Source organism: Phoenix dactylifera, chromosome 16 (assembly GCF_009389715.1).
Source record: "Phoenix dactylifera cultivar Barhee BC4 chromosome 16, palm_55x_up_171113_PBpolish2nd_filt_p, whole genome shotgun sequence".
NCBI lineage: Eukaryota > Viridiplantae > Streptophyta > Magnoliopsida > Arecales > Arecaceae > Phoenix > Phoenix dactylifera.
The window spans coordinates 10,282,570-10,304,374 of NC_052407.1; the positions used below are offsets into that span (position 1 = coordinate 10,282,570).

At 38.7% G+C, this 21,805-nt stretch overlaps 2 protein-coding genes across 2 annotated transcripts; both read left to right on the forward strand.

The window, feature by feature from the left end:
• The first annotated feature begins 338 nt into the window (after positions 1 to 338).
• On the forward strand, positions 339 to 13,450 carry LOC103722528 (probable LRR receptor-like serine/threonine-protein kinase At1g56140). Its single transcript, XM_039114475.1, has 24 exons — positions 339 to 613; positions 1,149 to 1,332; positions 3,236 to 3,307; positions 3,793 to 3,864; positions 3,962 to 4,033; positions 4,473 to 4,544; positions 4,645 to 4,716; positions 4,796 to 4,861; positions 5,485 to 5,556; positions 5,784 to 5,855; positions 5,950 to 6,021; positions 6,161 to 6,232; positions 6,374 to 6,439; positions 6,720 to 6,785; positions 7,920 to 7,964; positions 8,057 to 8,121; positions 8,196 to 8,575; positions 9,233 to 9,434; positions 9,517 to 9,684; positions 9,779 to 9,897; positions 11,655 to 11,865; positions 12,008 to 12,239; positions 12,408 to 12,558; positions 12,931 to 13,450. The coding sequence occupies exons 1-24, from the start codon at positions 493 to 495 to the stop codon at positions 13,327 to 13,329; spliced, it is 3,123 nt and encodes a 1,040-aa protein (XP_038970403.1). The 5' UTR covers positions 339 to 492; the 3' UTR covers positions 13,330 to 13,450.
• A 7,015-nt stretch (positions 13,451 to 20,465) lies between these two features.
• On the forward strand, positions 20,466 to 21,069 carry LOC120104069 (DNA (cytosine-5)-methyltransferase DRM1A-like). Its single transcript, XM_039114477.1, has 2 exons — positions 20,466 to 20,726; positions 20,836 to 21,069. The coding sequence occupies exons 1-2, from the start codon at positions 20,492 to 20,494 to the stop codon at positions 20,889 to 20,891; spliced, it is 291 nt and encodes a 96-aa protein (XP_038970405.1). The 5' UTR covers positions 20,466 to 20,491; the 3' UTR covers positions 20,892 to 21,069.
• The last annotated feature ends 736 nt before the right edge of the window (positions 21,070 to 21,805 follow it).

Below are 21,805 nucleotides of genomic sequence, written 5' to 3' on the forward strand. Positions count from 1 at the left end.
TCATGCTTGATCGAATTCGATCGAGTTAGCTTGACCTACATCAACTTGCTTCAAGTGAGGGCTAGGTTGAGTTGAGAAAAATGCCGGTCAAATATCAATCATATGATGTCATGAGGAAAACAAGCCAAAATTGAAATAGGTAGCTTGATATTTTGAAACTAAATCCAACGACCCCCAAGGCAACATCAAGGGTTCGGCTGCGTTGGTTTTCCTTTACTCGGTCCAAGTTTCATTGCTCCGTATCACGACCGTACCATAACGTAACGTAATCATGAGAGAGAGAGAGAGAGGGGAGTACAGGGTAGAGTTTTAAAAGCTGACGCTACGAGGATGTAAGCAACCAACAACCCACTCTTCTCTCCCCACCGCTTCTCCCCCCTCTCTCTCTCGCTCTCTCAACCTTTATAAATTGAAGAGGATGCTACCAAGACAAATTAAGGGGCCAAGAATCCTCCAAGCATTTTAATTTTGCCACTCCTGAGAGAGAGAGAGATGGTGATGGTGCCAAAGAAAGCTTCCGTCTTTTCTTTGCCAGCTTTTGTTCTTAGCATTCTTTATCTCTTCCTCCTTGATGAGAGATCCAGAGCTAAAGCTACAACCGTCCCATCCGAAGGTATGCATGCCAACTCAAAGAAATTAAACTGCAAGAACCATCGAACACTTCTCTTTTTTATAGATCAAAAACGATGTAACACTTCTCAAGTAGAAAAAAAGGATTTCTTGTCTATTTATTCTCCATTGTTAGTAGAGAAAAGATTTCTTTGAGGAGAGAAAAAAACACTTGAGATTGCAAGAGAATTTCTTATTATTCTTTTTTTTGGTACATGAATATCTTATTATTCTTGGGTAGATATTGTTTCGTGTCAAGATTTTCATTGGTAAAATGTTTGCCTTTCTAAACCGACGTGGCGCTTCGCGAATCTCCGACGGCAGTGAACTTAACCAATTACTTTGTGCCAAATTCGATCGGTGAATTGTTTAGGCCGTGTGAAAAAAACGCGTGCAAAAGGAAATCTAAAGTAGATAAACAAATAGTTTTGCTCGACCTACCACGCTGGTTCATGGGAAAAACGTGTTCCGAAGATCAGATAGTGTACGTGCGTTGTTGCTGATGTGGATTTTGTCTCTTTTTTTTTGTGGCGTTGCAGTCGAGGCGTTGAACGCGATACTGGGAAGGTGGGGGCTGAAGGAGTCGGCGAAATGGAACATCAGCGGCGAGCCATGCAGCGGCGCCGCCATCGACTCCACCGATTTTGACGGCTCCGACTTCAACCCGGCGGTCAAATGTGACTGCAGCTACAACAATAAGACCACATGCCACATCACCAAGCTGTATGCCCAAACATCTCTCTCTTTAGGAACCTAAGTTAGTTCAGCAAATTTGTCTAAACAAGTGTGTTGGAGTAAAATTTTTTGGATATCCTAAAATATGGGTAATTTTTAAGGAAATTAATCTGATTTTTTTTTGCAAAATCAATAATCAAATGGATTTTTATACAAAATATCCTTGAAGATTTTTTTTTGGAATAAGATAAAATAGTCCCTGCAATTATTCTGTGGTTGCTTATGCTGGTCTTCATAATTTCAATGAGTGGTCTATTCCATGCATTCAAAAAAAAAAAACTACCAGCTTTTGGAAGAATTTGGAACAAAATCAAGAATATTCCTTACTCTCTTCTTATTGTTTGATTTTTATTGAGGTTCTTATTATTTATCCTTTATCTTTTTTTAACTGATCTTGTTCTCTTTTCCAAGATGTAAATTCTTTTATCTTTATTAATAAAAGCTGGGTGGCTTCTTTTAGCCTCCCATTATCATCAAAAAAAAAAAAACTTGTTCTCATAAATAAAGATAAGAATACAGCAATATGCTTTAGGATTATAACTTAAGCTATGATCAGCCCAAGATATTTGAATAAAAGAATTCATGATATTAGTTGATAGTTGGATGAGAGGGACTATTCTAGGACTTCTATCCCATTAGAAACAAGTAAGATTCTATTTTACTTTTTTATAAGAAAAAATGAATTATGTTGGAAAGATCAAAATGCCTCGGGTCATCTTCATCGACAAAGAACATGATGAGTGGGGAAGTTATATTGGAGTTAAGTGTGGGCAAGTGTATACTAGTGTTGGTTAAAGTCAGGCTGAACTGAGAGCACTTCTGATTCTTCAAGCCTGACACTCCATACATGAGGGCTTGTTGTTTGCTAGGTAAATATCATAGAAAAGTTGGTCAACTTTTCATTGACCAATTTACCCATGTTCTCCTCTTTTTTTAGGTGGGTAAGTTATTTTTTCATAGGTAGCATTTGCTCATAAAATAGGAGGACAGTCTTAACCACTTAGGAGGTGAGCCAATCATTTCTCCATCAGCCGGTGAAAATATTTTTTTAATTTTATTCCTAGAATACCCTAAACCTATAATATATTATAAATAATATACATAATATAATATTATTGAATATAATAATATTTATATAATAAAGGAGATTATGAAAAATATGGATAGATCTTAGCAACTTATCTAGGAAAGTAGTAACGCAAAAAAATATGAGTAACAGACTTTGTATCTACTTTCCAATGCGTAAAATAATATAGGTAAATTATTTTCTTATCTAAATGTTGCTTGAGAAATACTTATCCAGAAAAATATAGATTTCTAAGTTTAGTTTTTTACCCTTTAGAGAAGAACGGGCCCGAAATGTTACTGTTTGTCAACCAACATTCAACAATGGACCTCTTCCATTTAGAGGAAGATATGAGGGTTTGGACAAAAGAGTGTAGTGTGGTATGCCATACCGCACCAAACTGAACAGTTCGGGGCATATAGTATAGTACCAGTACATGGTACATGAGGCGTACTGATACTTGGTACACCAAATCGGCTTCCATACTAAGCGTACCGACACAGTGACAAAGTGGCACCGATATGGGGCCTGGTATCGAGACGACGTACCTTGGTGTGACTATTGAGCTATTGCCCAATTAACATCTTATCTTCTTCCCATAAAGATAGCTGATAGCGAATCAAGTAATCTAATTGATTTCTGTAGAGCTACTACATTTAACTAGTTTGCATAAAAAAATCTGGAAAATTAGCATCTAGATTTGTCAAGGACTCTTGTTTAAGATGTATTAGGGAGCAAACTGCTTCATTCTCCAAATTAACAGTTTGCTTTGTTTTTGCTATAACACTCTTTTATGCTTATTTTTGTTAACATGTTTGTATGCAGGAAAGTATATGCCATCGATGTGGTAGGCACAATCCCGGAGGAGCTGCAAAACTTGACGTACCTTAACAATTTGTATGGCCACTCACTATCTCAAACTTCCAATTAAATTAAAGGGATGATTTTTTTAAGAAATGCTAGATCCACAAGTTGGTGTGGGTAAAAGTTGTAACATGAACATCTAATATTTCTCGAATAGCATGTGCATTAGTTGTGCTAGTTACATTCAGAAGGTCTATGACATCATCAATTTGGTGTGGACCTTACAGAAAAATCAGGGACATGCTAGGTGTGCATCTTATGTATATGACTTGACTTGCGTCTAAGAAAGTGTTTAGATCTGGCATTCCTCAAGTGCCCTTACATGTTAAATATATCTGACACTAAATGCTAGTGTTAAATCAAATTTTAAGTGAGAAAATGTTAAGACTCTATTCAGATGATCTACTGCTACACCACAGTGAGAACAAGAAAATGAAATACCTAAGGAACCATAAGAAAGTATTTAGTTGGCATTTGTGTCATTTCTAGCGATTTTGACAGGATGACAATTTTTGCAGGATTTTGTCTCAGAACTACTTGACTGGTACGTTACCAGCATTTATTGGGAATTTGACCGAGTTGCAATACTTGTAAGATCAGTGACAAGCTCATTTGAAGTAGTGATTTCTTAAAGCATCTATGCTTTCTCTGTTGTCCTCACCATAGTTTCCATTTATTCATCACCAGGACTGTCGGTACAAATGCATTATCAGGGACTATTCCAAAGGAGCTTGGAAAGCTTCAAAAGCTCATCTCATTGTAAGAAACAAGCAACAAATTATTAATGCTTTTATTGTTCAATTTATACTGGTCAGATAGCAAGTTACTAATATAACACTTAGTCTTAATAATTTTGTTGCATGTAGATCTTTTCTTTGTTGGTTGAGATGTCTGAAACTTTGTGTTTCTAACTACTCCTAGACAATGACATAGAACAACATGTTTCATGTAATATCTGTAAGAAGAATATCAATAAGCAAAACAGGTTATGGACAAATTTTGAAGAGATATTCTTCTTCTTCTTGAGAAATATGGTACCACCTCCAGGGTTCAAACCCTGGAGCTCTCCAAGTAGAGAGGGGTGTCATGACAAGGAGGGAAGCCAATGGTATACTGCAGTTTTTCATGATATTAAATTGTTTTGGCATGAAAATGATGACAAAGAACAAGGCATTTGATTTTGCGTAAACTTCTGCAGGAGCATAGGTACCAATAACTTCAGTGGTTCGCTCCCCTCTGAGCTCGGGAACTTGACCAATCTCCAGCAATTGTTAGCTTCTGATTACCTTTAAGCACCATGTTTTATGTTTGTAAATGGAAAATTATTGACATGGGCCTTATGATTTATGGCTTTATGCTTTCTTGAACAGGTACATAAATAGTTGTGGACTAGGTGGTGAGTTCCCATCAACTGTATCAAGTCTCAAGAACTTGCAGACTTTGTAAGTCTCATATACTATGTGTGCAAAAATTGGCTGTACAAATTCAAATTGGCCTCCGCTAATTTTGTTGTAATTTCAGGTGGGCATCGGACAATAATTTCACGGGCAAAATACCGGACTTCAGCGAGACAAACTTAACCACTTTGTAAGATTAAGAAATGATATTTCATTGGATGCCCTTGAAATCTGATATCAATTTGTTTCATTTGATGTCTATATCATATTTCTTATGATGTTGCAAGTCCATGTTATCTTTTTCTTCTTTTTTTTGTTTTCTCTGCCTCAGGAGGGGGGGCAGTGAGAGGAAGGGAGGGCGGAACCTACCCAAATTTTTTGAAAAAAAACAAGAAAAAGTAATAGCAAGCCTCAAGGAGGCAAAAGGAAGACTCATTTTATATTTATTGTGCTATACCAGTATCTATAAATTCATCAACATATATGTTCTTCAACTAGGTTGTTGTTGAGAGCAAGGTTCACCTATACTTATGTGCAAAGGGGAGCCGAAAATGAGCTGAAAGATTTCATCAAATGACATATTACATATTTAGATGTATTGTTAAATTGCAAACGGGGTCATGTGAAAGACTTCTTATGCTTCATTGGTGAAAAAAAGCAACAAAAAATTGTCACATATTACATTTCGCATTTGTAGTTAATTTTTTGATTTTTTGGAAGCCGCAGGAAGTAACATTGCCTATGAAACATATCGTTATCCTGATATACAATAAATTTTCCTTTTAGCCACTAATTCTTGAATCTTCATTATAGGAGGATGCAAGGCAACTCTTTTGAAGGCCCGATCCCTTCAAGTTTTTCTAGTCTCACGAGTTTGACAGATTTGTAAGTTATTTCATCTACTTCTAGTTCTGTTAGCTCTCAGCAATATATTAGATTAATTTGTGATCCATAGTAAAAGCTGATGTGATGTCTTAGTAGCATCACTGTGAAAATGCTTTCAAATGATGCCAACAACATATAGTCATTATACATTGATCGACTTGATATGCATCCACACCTTTGTTGAAACATGCTTACTTCATTCATGATCTATATATGTGGCAATGCAGACGGCTAGGTGACATATCAAATGGAAGCTCAACTTTAGCATTTATCAGTAATTTAACATCCTTAACCAACTTGTAAGTTCATGCATCTCAACTGCACAATTTGCTATCATGTTTCATTTCGTTCTATGCCATTCTGTCAGTAAACATCATTATATAATGTTTACAGAGTCTTGAGGAATAGCAGGATATCTGATTCTATTCCATCGGACTTTTCCCGCTACACTAGTTTGCTAATATTGTAAGTCGGCTACAATCATGTGTTATTCATCTTGATGACTTGTGTTAAATTGACGATATCTTCTATATATGAGTTCATATAATTCAGTCTGTGTACTAATAACAAATCTATTTGTTCTTTTCTAAATTTACTTCAATAGGGATCTGAGCTTTAACAATTTGACAGGCCAACTTCCTCAATCTCTCTTCAATTTGAGTTTGCTCAGCTACTTGTAAGGAAAATAGATGTCTTCATTTAAAAATTATATACATACACTTGTTCCTAAAAAAATGCCTACCCTATGGAGTTTTTTTCCTTGTTCATTTCTTAACAAAAAAGTCCTGTTTTATTCTTTTAATGTCTTCTCTTGCAGATTTCTTGGGAACAATAGCCTCTCTGGTAGCTTGCCTGCCAGCAAAAGCACCTCACTTCTTAATGTGTATGTTCATCTAATTCTTCTTAATTTACATACAAATCTGATTATAACAAAATCTTTCAATCCTTCTTATCCTATTTCAGATCCTTATCTTCCATTTAAATTGTTTAGTGTTTACGATATTATGCACAGAAGAATGTTCATCTGATTGAATTCTTTAAGCATATTATTTTATGATTCCTTCAATAATTTAGACTAATGTTACTTGATGACTTTACAATACGCTTTCTTTTCTTTTTGCTGTTTTCATGCTGTTGATGACAAATTGTGTCTTTCCTTGCAGAGACCTATCATATAATCAACTGTCAGGAAGCTTTCCTTCTTGGGTTAGCCAACAAAATTTGAATCTGTATGTTGGAAAAGCAGAAAACCTCTCTCTTTTACTATATAGTCATAATACAATGTTTAAAAGTATCAATTGCAGCTTAATCATTCTTGAAGGACCAGGATACTTTCTCTTTCTGTACATGGTATCGGATATTCTCGAGTATATTGTGAAGAAGCAGGACTGAGATGATATGAACAATCTGACCAAACATCGAGAGTAGAGTCTAGATCTAAATTTGGCTCCATATGCGTGACCTCACAATAAACAATTCAATTGTAGAACGATAACTTCATATCATCAAGATCGTTCTTCTATAATTAGAAACAGCTCTATTCTAATCTAGACCACTTAGGATGCCAAAATACCCCATCTAGGTGATACCTGCCACACTGATGTGAGTTGTAGTTTGGAGAGGCAACAGAAAGGAGAAGTTGGAGGGTAAGGATGCCTGTCAACCCCCTCAATCCTTCTGAATTTGGAACAGCCAAATCCATTTAAAATAGTGATTTCTGTTAGTCCAAAAATCTTGCAATTGTGAGCACCATGATCTCAAAAAGTTCCTTCAATATTTCTTTCTTGGTTCAAACTATACATACATACACACATGCACACACACACACACATATATATATAGCTAGACTTAGCTATACTCACTCAGATCTAATCATATGTCTAGTTTGACATCAATGATCCAAGCCATTGAATGTGATCACAACCAAATTACATAATTTTTGGATTTTAAGTAGTTTCGAGGTAGTTGATCACAACCAACTATTCGAATCATCAATGTTGAATCCTCGTATCCAATGCGGACCTTACCAAATCTGAATGGAGATCTATTCAAGTAAAACCAAGTTCAGCTGAAAATATACACATACATATATATGCACACATAGATACACATGTATGTATGTATGTATGTATGTATATACGTATGTGTGTGCATATATCTGTGTGTGTGCACGCACGCACATGTGTGTGCATGTGTATATACATACATACTCTTGCCTCAGCAGCGGGGACAAGGCATTTAACTAATATTATTTGTGATCACTTAGGTAGTAGTTGCGACACTACCTCCTTGTTTTTAGAATATTATTTCTTCCACATGTCGTAGTACCACTGATTGTGAACTCCCTTTGTTGTATCATACAGGAACTTGGTGGCCAACAACTTTGTGGTTGATAGTTCTAACAGCAGGTACCTACCACTGATAAAATAACCATTAGAACTTCTGCAGCACTAAATCTTTTGTCTTCTGAAGTGTTGCCATTGCATTGTTATGTCTACAGTGTTTTGCCTTCAGGATTGAATTGTCTTCAGCAAGATATACCTTGCAATCGTGGATCACCAATTTGTAAGTTGCTCTTATTGCTTTTTTATCATTAGTTGCTGCCTAAAAATAATTATTTTTCATCCACTGGTTTGCAGATTCTTCCTTTGCTATAACGTGTGGTGGTAATAAAACCATAACATCCTCTGATGGAACTGTGTATGAAATAGACCGCAAATCTCTCACATCGGCATCTTATTACGTAACTGACGCAAATAACTGGGCAGTTAGCAATGTTGGAACTTTTATGGACGCCTCGACTGCTGATTATATACTGGACAGTGCATCTCAGTTCTCAAACACTCTAGAATCAGAGCTGTACCAGTCTGCAAGGCTATCTCCATCATCATTAAGATACTATGGTCTTGGGCTTGAGAATGGAAATTACACTATAAAGTTGAATTTTGCCGAGACACAAATCCTCAATCCACCTACTTGGAAAAGTGTTGGGAGGAGAGTTTTTGATATCTATATACAGGTAAGTGTGCTCAAATCTTTTGTGTTTCAAATATTGTTTCAAATATACACTAATAATGAGATCATATCAGCATGATTTAAATAATGAAAGCAACAATAATAATAGACTTCTTATGCGCAACTGCTTAACATTGTAGTATGGTGTCCTGGAACTCATGAAAACTTTATAGGAATAGTTATCTTTCTAATGATGTCTTCATAGATGGATGATTTAGCTGTTCAGTAGCTCCAGGGTAAAAAACAAAAGTAATGTATGTGTCACTAATTTAGGAAGCATGGGTCTTTCTACAAATATCACTTTAATATATTAGATTAAACTTTTGATTATGAAATTACCTACTTTTTATCAGCTGTATATTCTCCTTGAAGCATGGCTCATATTATGGCTGTTAGTCAATTCTAGCAGATGAATGATCGAAAAATGTATTAGCTAAACTGATAGATTGGATAAGCAAAGATGGAGTTTTCTCAATCATCAGTGCAGCATTTTATAGCATTACTTAGTTCCCACTAACCTACCAAGTAGACATACTTAAAGTATCATAAAAATCAATGCTTATCAACATAAGCGATTACAAATCTCGATATATGCCATCTCTGTCTTGTGAATGGTTACACGAATTAATATCTGAGTGTGTGAATTTTTCTTTTATTTCAGGGTAATCTAAAAGAGAAGGACTTTGATATTAGAAAGGAAGCTGGGGAGAGATCCGTTAAAGCCGTCGTGAAAGAGTTCACTGCACCAGTGACAAATAACTTTCTAGAAATCCATTTCTTTTGGTCTGGAAAGGGTACATGCTGTGTGCCAACTCAAGGCTACTATGGCTCATCCATATCAGCTATTAGCGTATCTCCTTCCGGTAATTACAAACACTCAAATTTAATAATTAATTATTAGTAAAATGTCCATATCAGCTTCTTATTTCTGAATTTACTGTCCAGACTTCACCCCTACTGTTAGTAATAAACCACCATCTACTCATTCAACAAATAAGAGGACAGGTCTGATCGTTGGCATTGCAGCTGGTGCTGTGGCTTTAGTCCTATTTACTCTTCTTGTCATGTTTATATATAGACAGAGGAGAAGATTAGGCATGGATGATGATGAAGGTGCAACTTCTTTCAATAGTCTTCAGAGATATATTGACTAATACTAGAAGTGAACAGAAGATGGTTATAACTTGTTTCTTCCTTTATAATGCAGATCTGCTAGAAATTAGTGCCAGACCAGACACTTTCACCTATATGGAACTGAAAACTGCTACAGAAAATTTCAGTCCTGCTAATAAGCTAGGAGAGGGAGGATTTGGTCCTGTGTTTAAGGTGAGTAACAGTCCACGACATCTTTCTTTTTTCTTTTTTTTCCCTTTTTCTTTCCTTTTAAAGAACATTGATGATAGTGCCACTACTCATATCAAAGAAATAATGCAAGAATTACCTATCAGAGACACTAGGAGACACTTTCTGATATTTGAACGTGGAACCTCCTCCAAACAAAAGAAGGGTGCGCAACCTATAACGAACCAGGAAATCATCCAGGTGGACATTGAAAAATGTTAGCCGGAAGTTATTATTTGGGATTCTTTGTCCTACTTACATACCCAAGATTTCACTAGGACACGACTAATACGGAACTAAATTCAAGCCAACATGGAACCTCACATGCTCTCCCTGTTTAAGTCTTGATGTTTAAGACTTGATATCTTCACCAAGGGAGGGCCCAAGGTGTTAGCAATCCAGCCCTAAGACAAGAACGGGATAATTAAATAAATGATTACCACTGAGGAGATTCGAACTCGTGACCTCAAGCAAACCTGAGCTTTGATACCATGTTAACTAATTGACCCTAAAAGCTTACTCTGATAGTAGGATGGGCCCATGTGTATTTAGGGCCACCTAAAGTCATTTGCCTACCTGATGTTGGACTATCCCATTCTCCAACATATGGGCCTGTATTGCAATGTCCTCTAGTCGTGCATGGGCCACTGGCTTAGTCGGCTTTGATACCATTTGTAAAGACTCAGGATTTCACCCAAAAAAAACTAGCTAGGAATTGTCAATTGGGATCTTTGGCCTATTTAAGTACCCTAAATCTTCCCAATATATTAAGGATGTAGGACTAAACACTTTATAAACCAATTTGTGTCTATAAACCAATTTATTTTCATGACTCCATGTCAGTGTACATATAATGCATGTCAAATAGCATTTTTTGTTTTGCACAGCAGAAATATGTATAGTGATATGGTCATGGCCAACAACTTTCAAACTCAGAGAGATGATATCTAGTTATGTACAAAATCAACTATCCATGTATCCATAATTTGGAATATGATGATTAAAGATCCATAAACTAGACAATAAGTCTGTGAAAAAGGTCTAGTGCCAAGTTGCCAATAGTTGTAATCTCAGCTGGTAGGCATGCCAACTTTCCATTGGAGAAGTACCAGATTCAATCTTGGATGGTGGCTGACAACCACCGAATTGCTCAATATTTATATACGGAGCCTAACATAAGCATGCATGTAAACGAGCATCAGAATTTAACATGCATACCTTGGCAAGATCTATGTCTCCTGATCAATAGATTATCATGGGAAGCACTTAGCATCCATGAGATTTTTAATTTAGTAACTTCATGAATCCTTCTATATTAAAGAAGATATCATTCCTTAATGGAATGTACATATCAGGCTTATTCTTATTGGAATGAACTTATCAGACTTTTTTGTATCTTTTAATTTCCAAAAAGCTTCTCGAAATTTTATTGCTGCACCTTTGCAGGAATATATGGGTTTGTTTGAAACCTCTTGTTTCTAAAATAGTGACGTCATTGACTGATACATTAATACTAAATTGACGGAACATTACCATGACCATTGAGCAGGGATAAGTTAGTTCAAGCACAATACAGTTGCAACATTATACCTTATATTTTTCATCAAAAAATTATCATGGCCCGAAACTGGGCGGCATGGAGGAAAAGGATTCATGTAGCCGGCCCCTACTAGTGTGGGGTTAAGGCTTAGTTGAATTGAGTTGAGGAATTTTTCCTCAAAAAATTATATAATATTTTGCAGGGTATACTTTCTGATGGAAGAATTGTTGCGGTGAAGCAATTATCGGTAGCATCTCGCCAAGGAAAGCGCCAATTCATGACAGAAATTGCAACTATATCTGCAGTGCAGCACCGAAACCTTGTGAAGTTGTATGGTTGCTGTATCGAGGGAGGCAAGCGGCTCCTGGTCTATGAATACTTAGAAAACAGGAGCCTGGATCAGGCACTCTTTGGTACAATTTAGTAGACACTCAAAATTCGTCTATTTTTCAGATGTAGAGTTCTTACACTATTCAGGAAATAAGGTGCACAATCTTTATTAACAAGGCACTGCAGACCCATTAAGTCATGCATTTGATTGTTGCTGCATTACAGGTGACAACAACTTGCACCTTGATTGGACCACTCGCTTCGAAATATGTTTGGGTGCAGCAAGAGGTCTAGCATATCTTCATGAGGAGTCAAGCGTCCGAATTGTACATAGAGATGTCAAAGCCAGCAATATTCTGCTTGATTCTGATCTCAACCCAAAAATATCAGATTTTGGTCTCGCAAAGCTTTATGATGATAAGATGACTCATATTAGCACAAGAGTTGCTGGTACAATGTAAGGATGCCTGCATCAGTACTGCTTAAATTGCTGGATTTCATCCGCATTCACTTGCTATCTATTGATCGCTATCTACTTAAATTAAGTGCACCGACAGAACATTCTGTTTCGATATCATTTCTAACATGAGTTATTACTATGGCGACTATTTTTTCTCTTTTTTAGTGGTTATCTTGCACCGGAGTATGCAATGAGAGGGCATCTCACAGAAAAAGCCGATGTCTTTGGATTTGGAGTCGTAGTTTTGGAGGTTCTCTCTGGAAGGCCTAATTCAGATCAGAGTCTTGAAGCAGAGAAAGTTTATCTCCTTGAATGGGTAGGTTGACAATTTTAAGCTACTTGCAAATCATATCAACTGCTGTCATGTTACTTTCAGGGTGACCTGTAGGTCTGTTTTTCTACCCTGTAGTTCCCATGTTGCTCCATCAATGATCATATATAGTCAGTTTGCAATCTAAATTAAATAATTCTCAGTTTGGTTAGCATTAATGACTTGGTATTGCTCCATGTAATTCTTTACATCAATCTGTTTTAGCCGAAGTACCATTACAATCTAACTTTTTACTTGGTATTGTTTAACTTTGTGCATGGTGATAAATCATTTCCCCATCTGTGCATGTAAAAGATCAAAGGACACCATGCATGCATAGATATCGTCATATAATTCTTATCAATCTCTTTTCCATAGGCTTGGAATTTACGGGAGAACAGGCGCGAGCTGGAGATGGTGGACCCATGGTTATCATCATTCAATGAAGAAGAGGCCATCCGCATTATCAATGTAGCTCTTCTGTGCACTCAAGCATCGCCGATGCTACGCCCGCCCATGTCAAGGGTGGTGGCCATGCTGGCAGGTGATATTGAGGTCTGTGAAGTCACAACAAGGCCTGGTTATTTGACAGACTGGCAGTTCGATGATATCAGTAAAAATTTTGCAAGCAGTGGCTTTTCAAAGCACTCGATAATAAAATCTGAAAATATCCAGACCAACATACATTCAAACATAACCATGGTATCTGATACAGAGCACTTGCCTTCACCCTCGGACCCCCCTTTGTTGGATGAGATCATAAGCGAAGGAAGGTAGCAGCCGTTTGCAAGTAAATTCCACTACGCCACTTTTCATACTGCAATTATACATTACAATTATATCTTGTAAATACAGAAATCTAAAATGCCATGGTACCTCTGTAGACGAGGTTTTCTGATCTCTATTGCATTATTTCTTTCCTTTTTTTTCCTTGCCTTTTTCTTTTTGCACGATAAGAGAGATATTTTGTGAATTATTCTCATCCTATGATGATCTTGTTTTGTCGATACATACATTAGGCTGGCTTTTCCTTTTACTAGGGTGGATCTTATTTAGTGGATTTCATTACGTTTTTGAGAAAAGAAGTTATATGGCGAATTCTTGGGATTAAACATGCTCATACAAAAGTGAAAATCCTTCAGATGAATTTGTTAACAAAGGTGAAATTTTAGGCCTCAGCTGCCTGGCTTGTTCACCAGGTGATGCTGCATGGACCGATGCTGCCACGTAGCCTGAGGTCGGAGTCCAGGAGGATTTATGTTTTGACCGGGGGGGGGGGGGACTAAGCCCACCCAGATGATCTCACTTGTTACATGAAATCCAGAACGAGTACAGTGGAGGGAAGAAAAAGAAAAGAAAAATAAGAGTACTAGAGGCACGCATGATCTCGGAGAATTGCAGCTTGGCTAAGATGGTGATACTGTGCTTGCCTGTTTGTCAGTAAGCACACTACTCCAGTTTACTGGAGTGCAATGGTTCTGTTTGATGGTGCTGAAAGTATTTTTGCAAGAGTGATCGAAGGATTTGGTTGTTATGCTCCTTCTGTAATATCCACAATGTTGTGAATGCCAGTGATGTCTATTTCAAAGCTAGGTTGGGTTGGTCGCATTCGAATATTGGATAGGTGGATCCAGTAATAATCACTAATAATTTAGATACAAAAATATTTCACAGAAAGTTTTTTTTATTAGAATATTTTTTTTTGAAAAGTTGATGCTTAAATATACAATATCTAGAAAAGTAGGTTTTGCATATTTGGTTAACCATAGAAATTGATATATTCTAGAGTAACTTATATTTTGTTGTGCATCTACTTTCTTGATTAAATTATGTAAAATACCAATTACGTCCTTAATAAAGGAAAAGATCTTAGTTCATTTTATCTAAAGATATTTTTAAAATAAAAAATATCTCAATGCTCAGTCGGTGCAATAGAAATTTTCTAATATCCTCTATATAGATTTTTTTCTTAAAATATAAAAATCTTATTTTAATAGCTATTTTAAAAAAAAATCAAATCAAATATAAAACATTTTCTGTACATTTTTCCCTCTTCCCCTAAGAGAGGAGTCCTAAGTTCTGGTTTGAAACTATTTAATAGTTAATATCAAGTGGAGAAAGGTGACGACCATATATATCGGCTGCACCTAGGCATTCTCACTAATACTGCCAAACTACAATCACATTCGAACGTTGGGTAACGGTCACATGGTAGCGTTGTGCTGCTGTCCGGCCATGAGAGATGCCACTTCTCTATCCATGCATCTGGAAAGCAGAAAGCAGAGGCTCCCTTGTCTATTTATTCAGCTTTTAGCTTTGGAAGCAGCGCTTCACACCCCAACCTTGTCTGGATCCTCTCTCTCCTTCCTGCTGTGTCTAGAGAGACTCATCAACACCTTTTCTGGTTCCATCGTCTCTCTACCAGCTTCCTCACTTCCATCAAGCCTTAATCCCTTTATATAGCCTCTCTACCTTGAACTCTTGAGTCCCATTGGAAGAAGGAGCAGAGATGGGCTTTGTTATAGTCATCTCCCTCCCTCTTATTATCTTCGCCATCTTGCTCGGGTTCGGCTGCTTCTTTCTTGGGAAGGCGAAGGCAAGGAAGGAAGCGCGCGCCGGCGTGGACGCGCAAGTTTACGGCATTCCCCAGCCCCCTCCGGGCGCCGTCGAGTCTTCATCTCCTGCCCATGAGAAGAAAAAAGGGCCAGATAATGTCTGAGAGCTTGCAAAGAAGAGGGAGGGCTGCGTCTCTGCTTAACCACCGTTACATCGTCGTCACCATGTTGGTTTCCCATGGTTTTGTGTTCTCATTTCTGTGTAAACCTAGTTGAGCCATTTCCTTCTTTATTCTTGTTTAAATTCGTTGGTTAGTGTGGACGATGTATTTAATCAGAGGAAATAATAAAAGGTTATATGATTTTATTGTATGCCTTCTCATTTATTTTGAACCAAAGCTGACTCCTTTGGACATTTCGGAAGTAATCCATTGCAGATGCTTGCTTAGCTTGCAATTTACTCTTTATTTGGAAGGGAGGGGGAGGTCCCTTTGATGATTTAGAAAGAGCTGCAATCCTCCTTCTAAGAAAAGGATGCTATTGACTCTTGGACTCCTTTAACAAGCCAGAGGAGTTGAACAATCTCTACAAGCAACTAGATCCTTGTGATTGTAGAAAGAACCAAAAGCATGAAATTGTGCTCTCCAAAATTAGAAAGAATTAGCTTTATCCTCCCAAATTAGGCACTTGTTTCAACCCCATATCAAGGTAAATCTGGTTTCAAATTAGTACTGCAGGGTTAAAGAATCATTGAAGTGGTCCAAAACTAAAGAATAAAAACTAGTCATCTTAATTATTGATTGGGGACCGCTTGTTATATTGTAATCCAGCCATCATAAAAGTCCCTAGAACTCTTGAATTGTACTGTTCAGATGCATCTACACCATCTTATGTCGACTTAGAAAGAAATTGCAAAACGGACACAAGAAAATGGTTCAAGAAGAAAATATAATTCGAAAGAAATTGCTGTGCAATGATTGTTGTTACATAATTCCCTCAACCGATTTGAAAACATTAACCAAAGTAGCAGAACAGAGCATTCTGCGTCTCTTCCATTCACATTACGCTATAGACTACAAAAAAAAACAGAAGAAAGAAGACCAATTCATTTCAGAATAAAGATTCTCAACCACCAAAGACCACCACAATAGCCCAAGAATTCAAAAGGTTTGACTGGGGGGAGGGAGTGAGGGACTTTAAGAAGAGAAAAAAACAAGTAATGGGGAGGATTTTGGGGAAGGGGAGATGCCAATGGTGAAATTTCTTTTTGGAATTATTTTTAACGGTCGAATATTGGGAAACTTAAAAGATATTTGAAAGATGGCCCCTGGATTTGTAGAAATACACGATGATGCCACTGAGGCCGTAACGGTCATTTCTGCGGGCTGGAGATTTGCGTTCTTTCTCGACGGGGTGGTTCTATATACACCCCCCTATTGCTAAGGACACCCCCCAAAAACCAAAAAGAAAATACCCAAACTAACCTTTAGTGTAATTACCATATTGCCCTTGAAATTTTCTCAGTACACCCCCCCTCCTCCTCCTCCGTTTCGTTTTGAAAAGAAAAAAAACCTTGCCCCCCTCAAACCCCCCTTAAACCCCTCGATCCATTTACATCGTTTAGGCGATCTTTGAAGGAGATTTAAGCCCCATTCGAAGCATGGACAAGCAACTAGTGATTTGGGACGAAGATTCGGCCGCAAAGGTACGTGTTCCACCTTGTTTCGAAAATTTTTTTTTTTCACGGTTCGTGCTCCGTTCGGCACTGGATCGCCGAACAAAAGGCTTCTGTTCGGCTGCACAGTGCCGAACAGAAGCCTTCTGTTCGGCAACCCTCAACCGAACAGAAGCCTTCTGTTCGGCTGCACAGTGCCGAACAGAAGGCTTCTGTCCGGCACTGTGCAGCCGAACAGAAGGGTTCTGTCCGGCTCCGTGCAGCCGAACAGAAGCCTTCTGTTCGGCACTGTGCAGCCGAACAGAAGCCTTCTGGTGCCAAATCACGTGCCGTGCTGAATTTTGTGCCGAACAGATCCTCTGATTCATTAATTCTTGGTGATAAATTATTTTATATGTAGGGCTATGCTACAACCGAATCGAGTATAATTGGATCAGAATTTGTACTGGATTACACAAGCGAATTTACAACTTACCAGGTATTATAATGTATTGTGCAATTTTGTATTAGTTTAGCGAGCTATTTTTACAACTGTGTACTTACATAAATTGTTTAATGTATAGATCTTCAAGAGTAGAGAGGACTTGTGTAATTGGTGTCGTGAAGCTGGGAGGCGAAATGGTTTTGTTGTTGTAATCAAATCATCCGATGCAGGTACCATTTCTAAGAAACCCAGAATTACGTTAGGTTGTGAGAGGGGTGGGACGTACTGAACCAAAAAAGAAAAGCGAATAAAGACTGCCTGTGGGACAAAGAAGTGTGGATGCCCTTTTGCATTAAGAGGAAAGAAATTGGATACTGCGGATGATTGGATATTACTGGTCGTATGTGGAGTGCACAATCATCCCGCTGCAGAGAATCTGGAGGGGCACTCATATGCAGGGAGATTATCTGAGCAGGAGACGGAATTGTTAGTGGATATGTCGAAGAGTTTGGTTCGTCCAAAGGACATATTATCCACATTGAAGGAAAGAGATGCCCTCAATGTTACGACTATCAAGACTATCTACAATGTACGTCAACGGTTTAAGGTTGCAGAGAAAGCCGGGAGGTCTGAAATGCAACATCTATTAGGTAAATTATCAGAGGCTAAATATATTGAGTGGCATAGGAATTGTACTAATACGGATGTTGTGCATGACTTATTTTGGGCACACCCTGGCAGCATTGATTTGTTCCGTGCATTTCCCCGTGTGTTGATAATGGATTGCACGTACAAGACGAATAGGTATCGTCTTCCGCTCTTAGAGATTGTGGGGGTGACATCTACTGACATGACATTTTCAATTGCTTTTGTATACTTAAATTCTGAGTGGGAAGAAAGCTATACTTGGGCATTAGAGAGATTGCGCAGTGTCATAGCTGATGATGTTTTGCCTGAGTTGATTGTTACAGATAGAGACTTGGCTTTGATGAATGCAATTCATAGAGTATTTCCTACTGCTAGACATTTATTATGTAGATGGCATATTAGTAGGAATGTTTTGGCCAAGTGCAAAAAATTATTCGAATTGAAGGAGAAATGGGATAAATTTATTATGAGTTGGAATGTACTAGTGCTGTCCTCCACGGAAGACGAGTATAATGATCACTGGAGTGCACTGCAGAGAGAGTTCGGTACCTATCCAGATGCACTACAGTATGTGTCAGATACTTGGCTGAGCAAATACAAGGAAAGATTTGTTGCGGCGTGGACGGATACATGCAGGCACTACGGAAATGTGACGACAAATAGGTATCACAAATAAAGACTCATTTAATTTTAATTTGCCTCAATTGTTATATCTAACTTTCATTTGTTTACTAGGGTCGAGAGTGCACATGCAAAGCTCAAAAAGCAGCTTGGATCAAGCCAAGGAAGTTTCGAGTCATCTTGGACTAGAATACATGGATTGATTGAGTTGCAGCACAGCTCCGTTAAAGCCTCATTGGAGAAGAGTTTATTGGTAGTGCAGCACAACTTCAAGCCAGCTGAATTCAAAGAGTTGCGAGGTTTCATATCTATAAGTGCGTTAAATCATGTCCTCGCCCAATCGAAACGAGCCAATTCAGTTGGGTTTGATGATTCAAATTGTGGGTGCGCTATTCGACGCACACATGGTATACCATGTGCTCACCAGATTGCGCGGTACAGGGTGGAAGGTCGGCCCATTTCTCTCGACTGCATAGATCCTCATTGGAGGAAACTTGATATTCTGCCTACCCCCCCCCCCCCCCGTGCAGCCAATTCAGTTGAGTTGTGATGCAGAGTTAGATTTGATTGCGCTACGATTCAAGAAGTTAGATGGGGCTTCTCAATTGCAGATGATCAAGAAGTTACGAGAGATTGCAAGTCCAGATAGTACACCTCTTTTAGAGCCTGCAAAACGGAAGACCGGTTCACGTGGGCGCGCTTCAATGAAGGTTGATACGTCTACTCGACGTGACCCGTCTGCGTTTGAGTTGGTTCTATCTGGACAGGATAGTTATTCACCTGGTGTTGAGAAAGTTACCATCCGCAATCCATCTACTCAGATTCAAAAGAGGCGGCCCAAGCAAAAGGTAAGTACCAAATATTTATTTCCTTACAATAGGTATCACAACGTCTACGGGACGGTCCGTGCCGTGCCGGTATGTGATGTGCCGATACGGGACATGTCGGGACGTGCCGTGCCGAGATGTGCCGATACGGGACATGTCGGGACGTGCCGTGCCGAGATGTGCCGATACGGGACATGTCGGGACGTGCCGTGCCGAGATGTGCCGATACGGGATGTGCCGTGCCGAGATGTGCCGATACGGGACATGTCGGTACGTGCCGTGCCGATACGGGATATGTCGGGACGTGCCGTGCCGGTACGGGATGTGCTGAGACGGATAACTATTTGGATATTTCTGCCATTGTTACATATTTTCTATCATTTGATATTATTTGCAGGTTTTTCGTACTAGAGCCCAGTCACATACGCCCATTATCTATATTGATGCTATTCCTTCTGCCTTGAGACCATACATCCAGCATATCAAGGATGTAAAAGCTGATGGGAATTGCGGATTTAGGGCAATAGCTGACTTACTGGGATTTGGAGAAGATGACTGGGTGCGTGTTAGGAAGGATTTATTGCAAGAGTTGCAATGTCATTCGGACCACTATCGCACATTATATGGTGTGGAAGGGACGTTTGCTGAGATCACTCATGCATTATCATATTATGATGATTGTCCACCATATGACAGATGGATGACTATGCCGGACATGGGTCATCTTATAGCATCCTGCTATAATGTTGTCCTATACCATCTCTCGTTGCAACAATGTCTGACCTTCCTACCTCTCCGTTCTGTGCCAGTACCTCTTCTATCCCGCAAAGATATCGCTATCGGATTCGTAAATGGAAATCATTTTGTTGAGGTACTACGTTCACAACACTTGCGAATATTTAATTTTGCTTATTAAATTTTGCTTATTTATAATTTTGTAGCTATTAATATTTTCTTATTTCTAATTTTGAAGGTGTTCTTGTTGCCGGGACATCCCGTTCCGCCAGTAGCGACCAACTGGCGAAAATATCATCTTCCTTGTGCTACCGGATGGGAAAATTCATATGAAGCCCGGATTCAACAGTTCAAAGAGAGCATCTCACCTAATGTTATAATTAGCGAGACAGTAGAGTTAGATTGATTGTTTATATATGTATAATTTTTGAAAGTTGTAAACAGATGTAAACATATGAAGACTGTTGTTTCCGTTGAGATTTCAGATGTAAACAGAAACATACTTAAGAGCTGGTGGGAGCAAACAAATCAAACAGGGGAACTAATAGACCTTTCTGATGTACAAGAACTTAACGGTGACAAGCTTGAGCAGATGATTAACACATTTGGTGGGTTTGATCTGGTTATTGGTGGAAGTCCATGTAATAATCTTTCAGGTAGCAACCGCTATAGTCGTGATGGGCTGGAGGGTAAACATTCATCTCTTTTTTATGATTATTTTCGCATCTTAGACCTTGTGAAGTGTATCATGGGGAAGAACTTCTGATTGCACCATCTCACTTTCTTGTTTTTGAGCAGGCATTATCATTTCTTTTGTTGGAAAAGAGGGCTCTGTGATGTTCTTGGTCAGGTGAGCGAAGCGCAAATAGGCTGCGCGCTTTATTTGGGGGAGTGAGAAATTAAGGGGGTGGTAGAGCATCTTTTAAATGTTTGCCTTTGATGATTGAGGCGGATTTTCTGATAAGCAACAGTTATGTTAGCTATGTATTTAAAATGTTGAAAGATCATGAGGATGTTCTCTTTGAACCTTAACTTGCATTGCAGAGTTAGATTGATTGTTTATATATGTACAATTTTTGAAAGTTGTAAATTTTTTTGGGCTCTTAGAGTCATGTACTGTGAAACTCCATCATCAATATAAATCAAAAAATATCTGTCTTCGCATTGTTAGATTGATTGTTATGTGCACTGTTATATTTGTGTAAAATAGAACGAGCCAGGCTTTACAAATATTACACGTAAATGTACCAAAAATATATATTTTTCATTAATATCAAAGGCTTTACAAAGATTACAAAGGCTCCATCATCAATCCCTATGACGCCGTCGTCGACGCGTGTACTGCTGTACGTCCGAATGAGAGGGTGCTGGATCCGAATGAGAGGGTGCTGTACTCGGGCCAGGCTCATCACCCAGAAGTAACTGATGCATCTGACAAATAGCATGAAATAGGTGCCCGGCACCTAGTGACGTAGCCTCTGAGGGACCCATCCGTACAATGTCGGTACTGATACCGAGTGCATCTGCATTACGCCGCCGGTGCATGTCAGCATCATCATGACCTCCCCTAGCTCCAGAATGAGTACTCGAGCGCAGATGAGGAGGCTGAACTGCAACGTGCGTGATACGGAGATACCACTCCATGTATCCCGGTACGCTGTCTGATGGCCGGGTAACTGGGTGGCTCCTGCTCGCCTGGCTCAGCACGTGGTCCTCCCACCGCTCCCAAAGCTGATCCATATAGGAGTAATGTATCCGGTACGAGCCT

Coding starts and splice junctions, on each gene's coding strand:
- LOC120104069 (XM_039114477.1), top strand. CDS start 20,492: ATGAAGACTGTTGTTTCCGTTGAGATTTCAGATGTAAACAGAAACATA. Junction 20,727..20,835: donor TAGTCGTGATGGGCTGGAGG/GTAAACATTCAT, acceptor GTTTTTGAGCAG/GCATTATCATTTCTTTTGTT.
- LOC103722528 (XM_039114475.1), top strand. CDS start 493: ATGGTGATGGTGCCAAAGAAAGCTTCCGTCTTTTCTTTGCCAGCTTTT. Junction 4,034..4,472: donor CTTCAAAAGCTCATCTCATT/GTAAGAAACAAG, acceptor AAACTTCTGCAG/GAGCATAGGTACCAATAACT. Junction 11,866..12,007: donor CCTGGATCAGGCACTCTTTG/GTACAATTTAGT, acceptor GCTGCATTACAG/GTGACAACAACTTGCACCTT.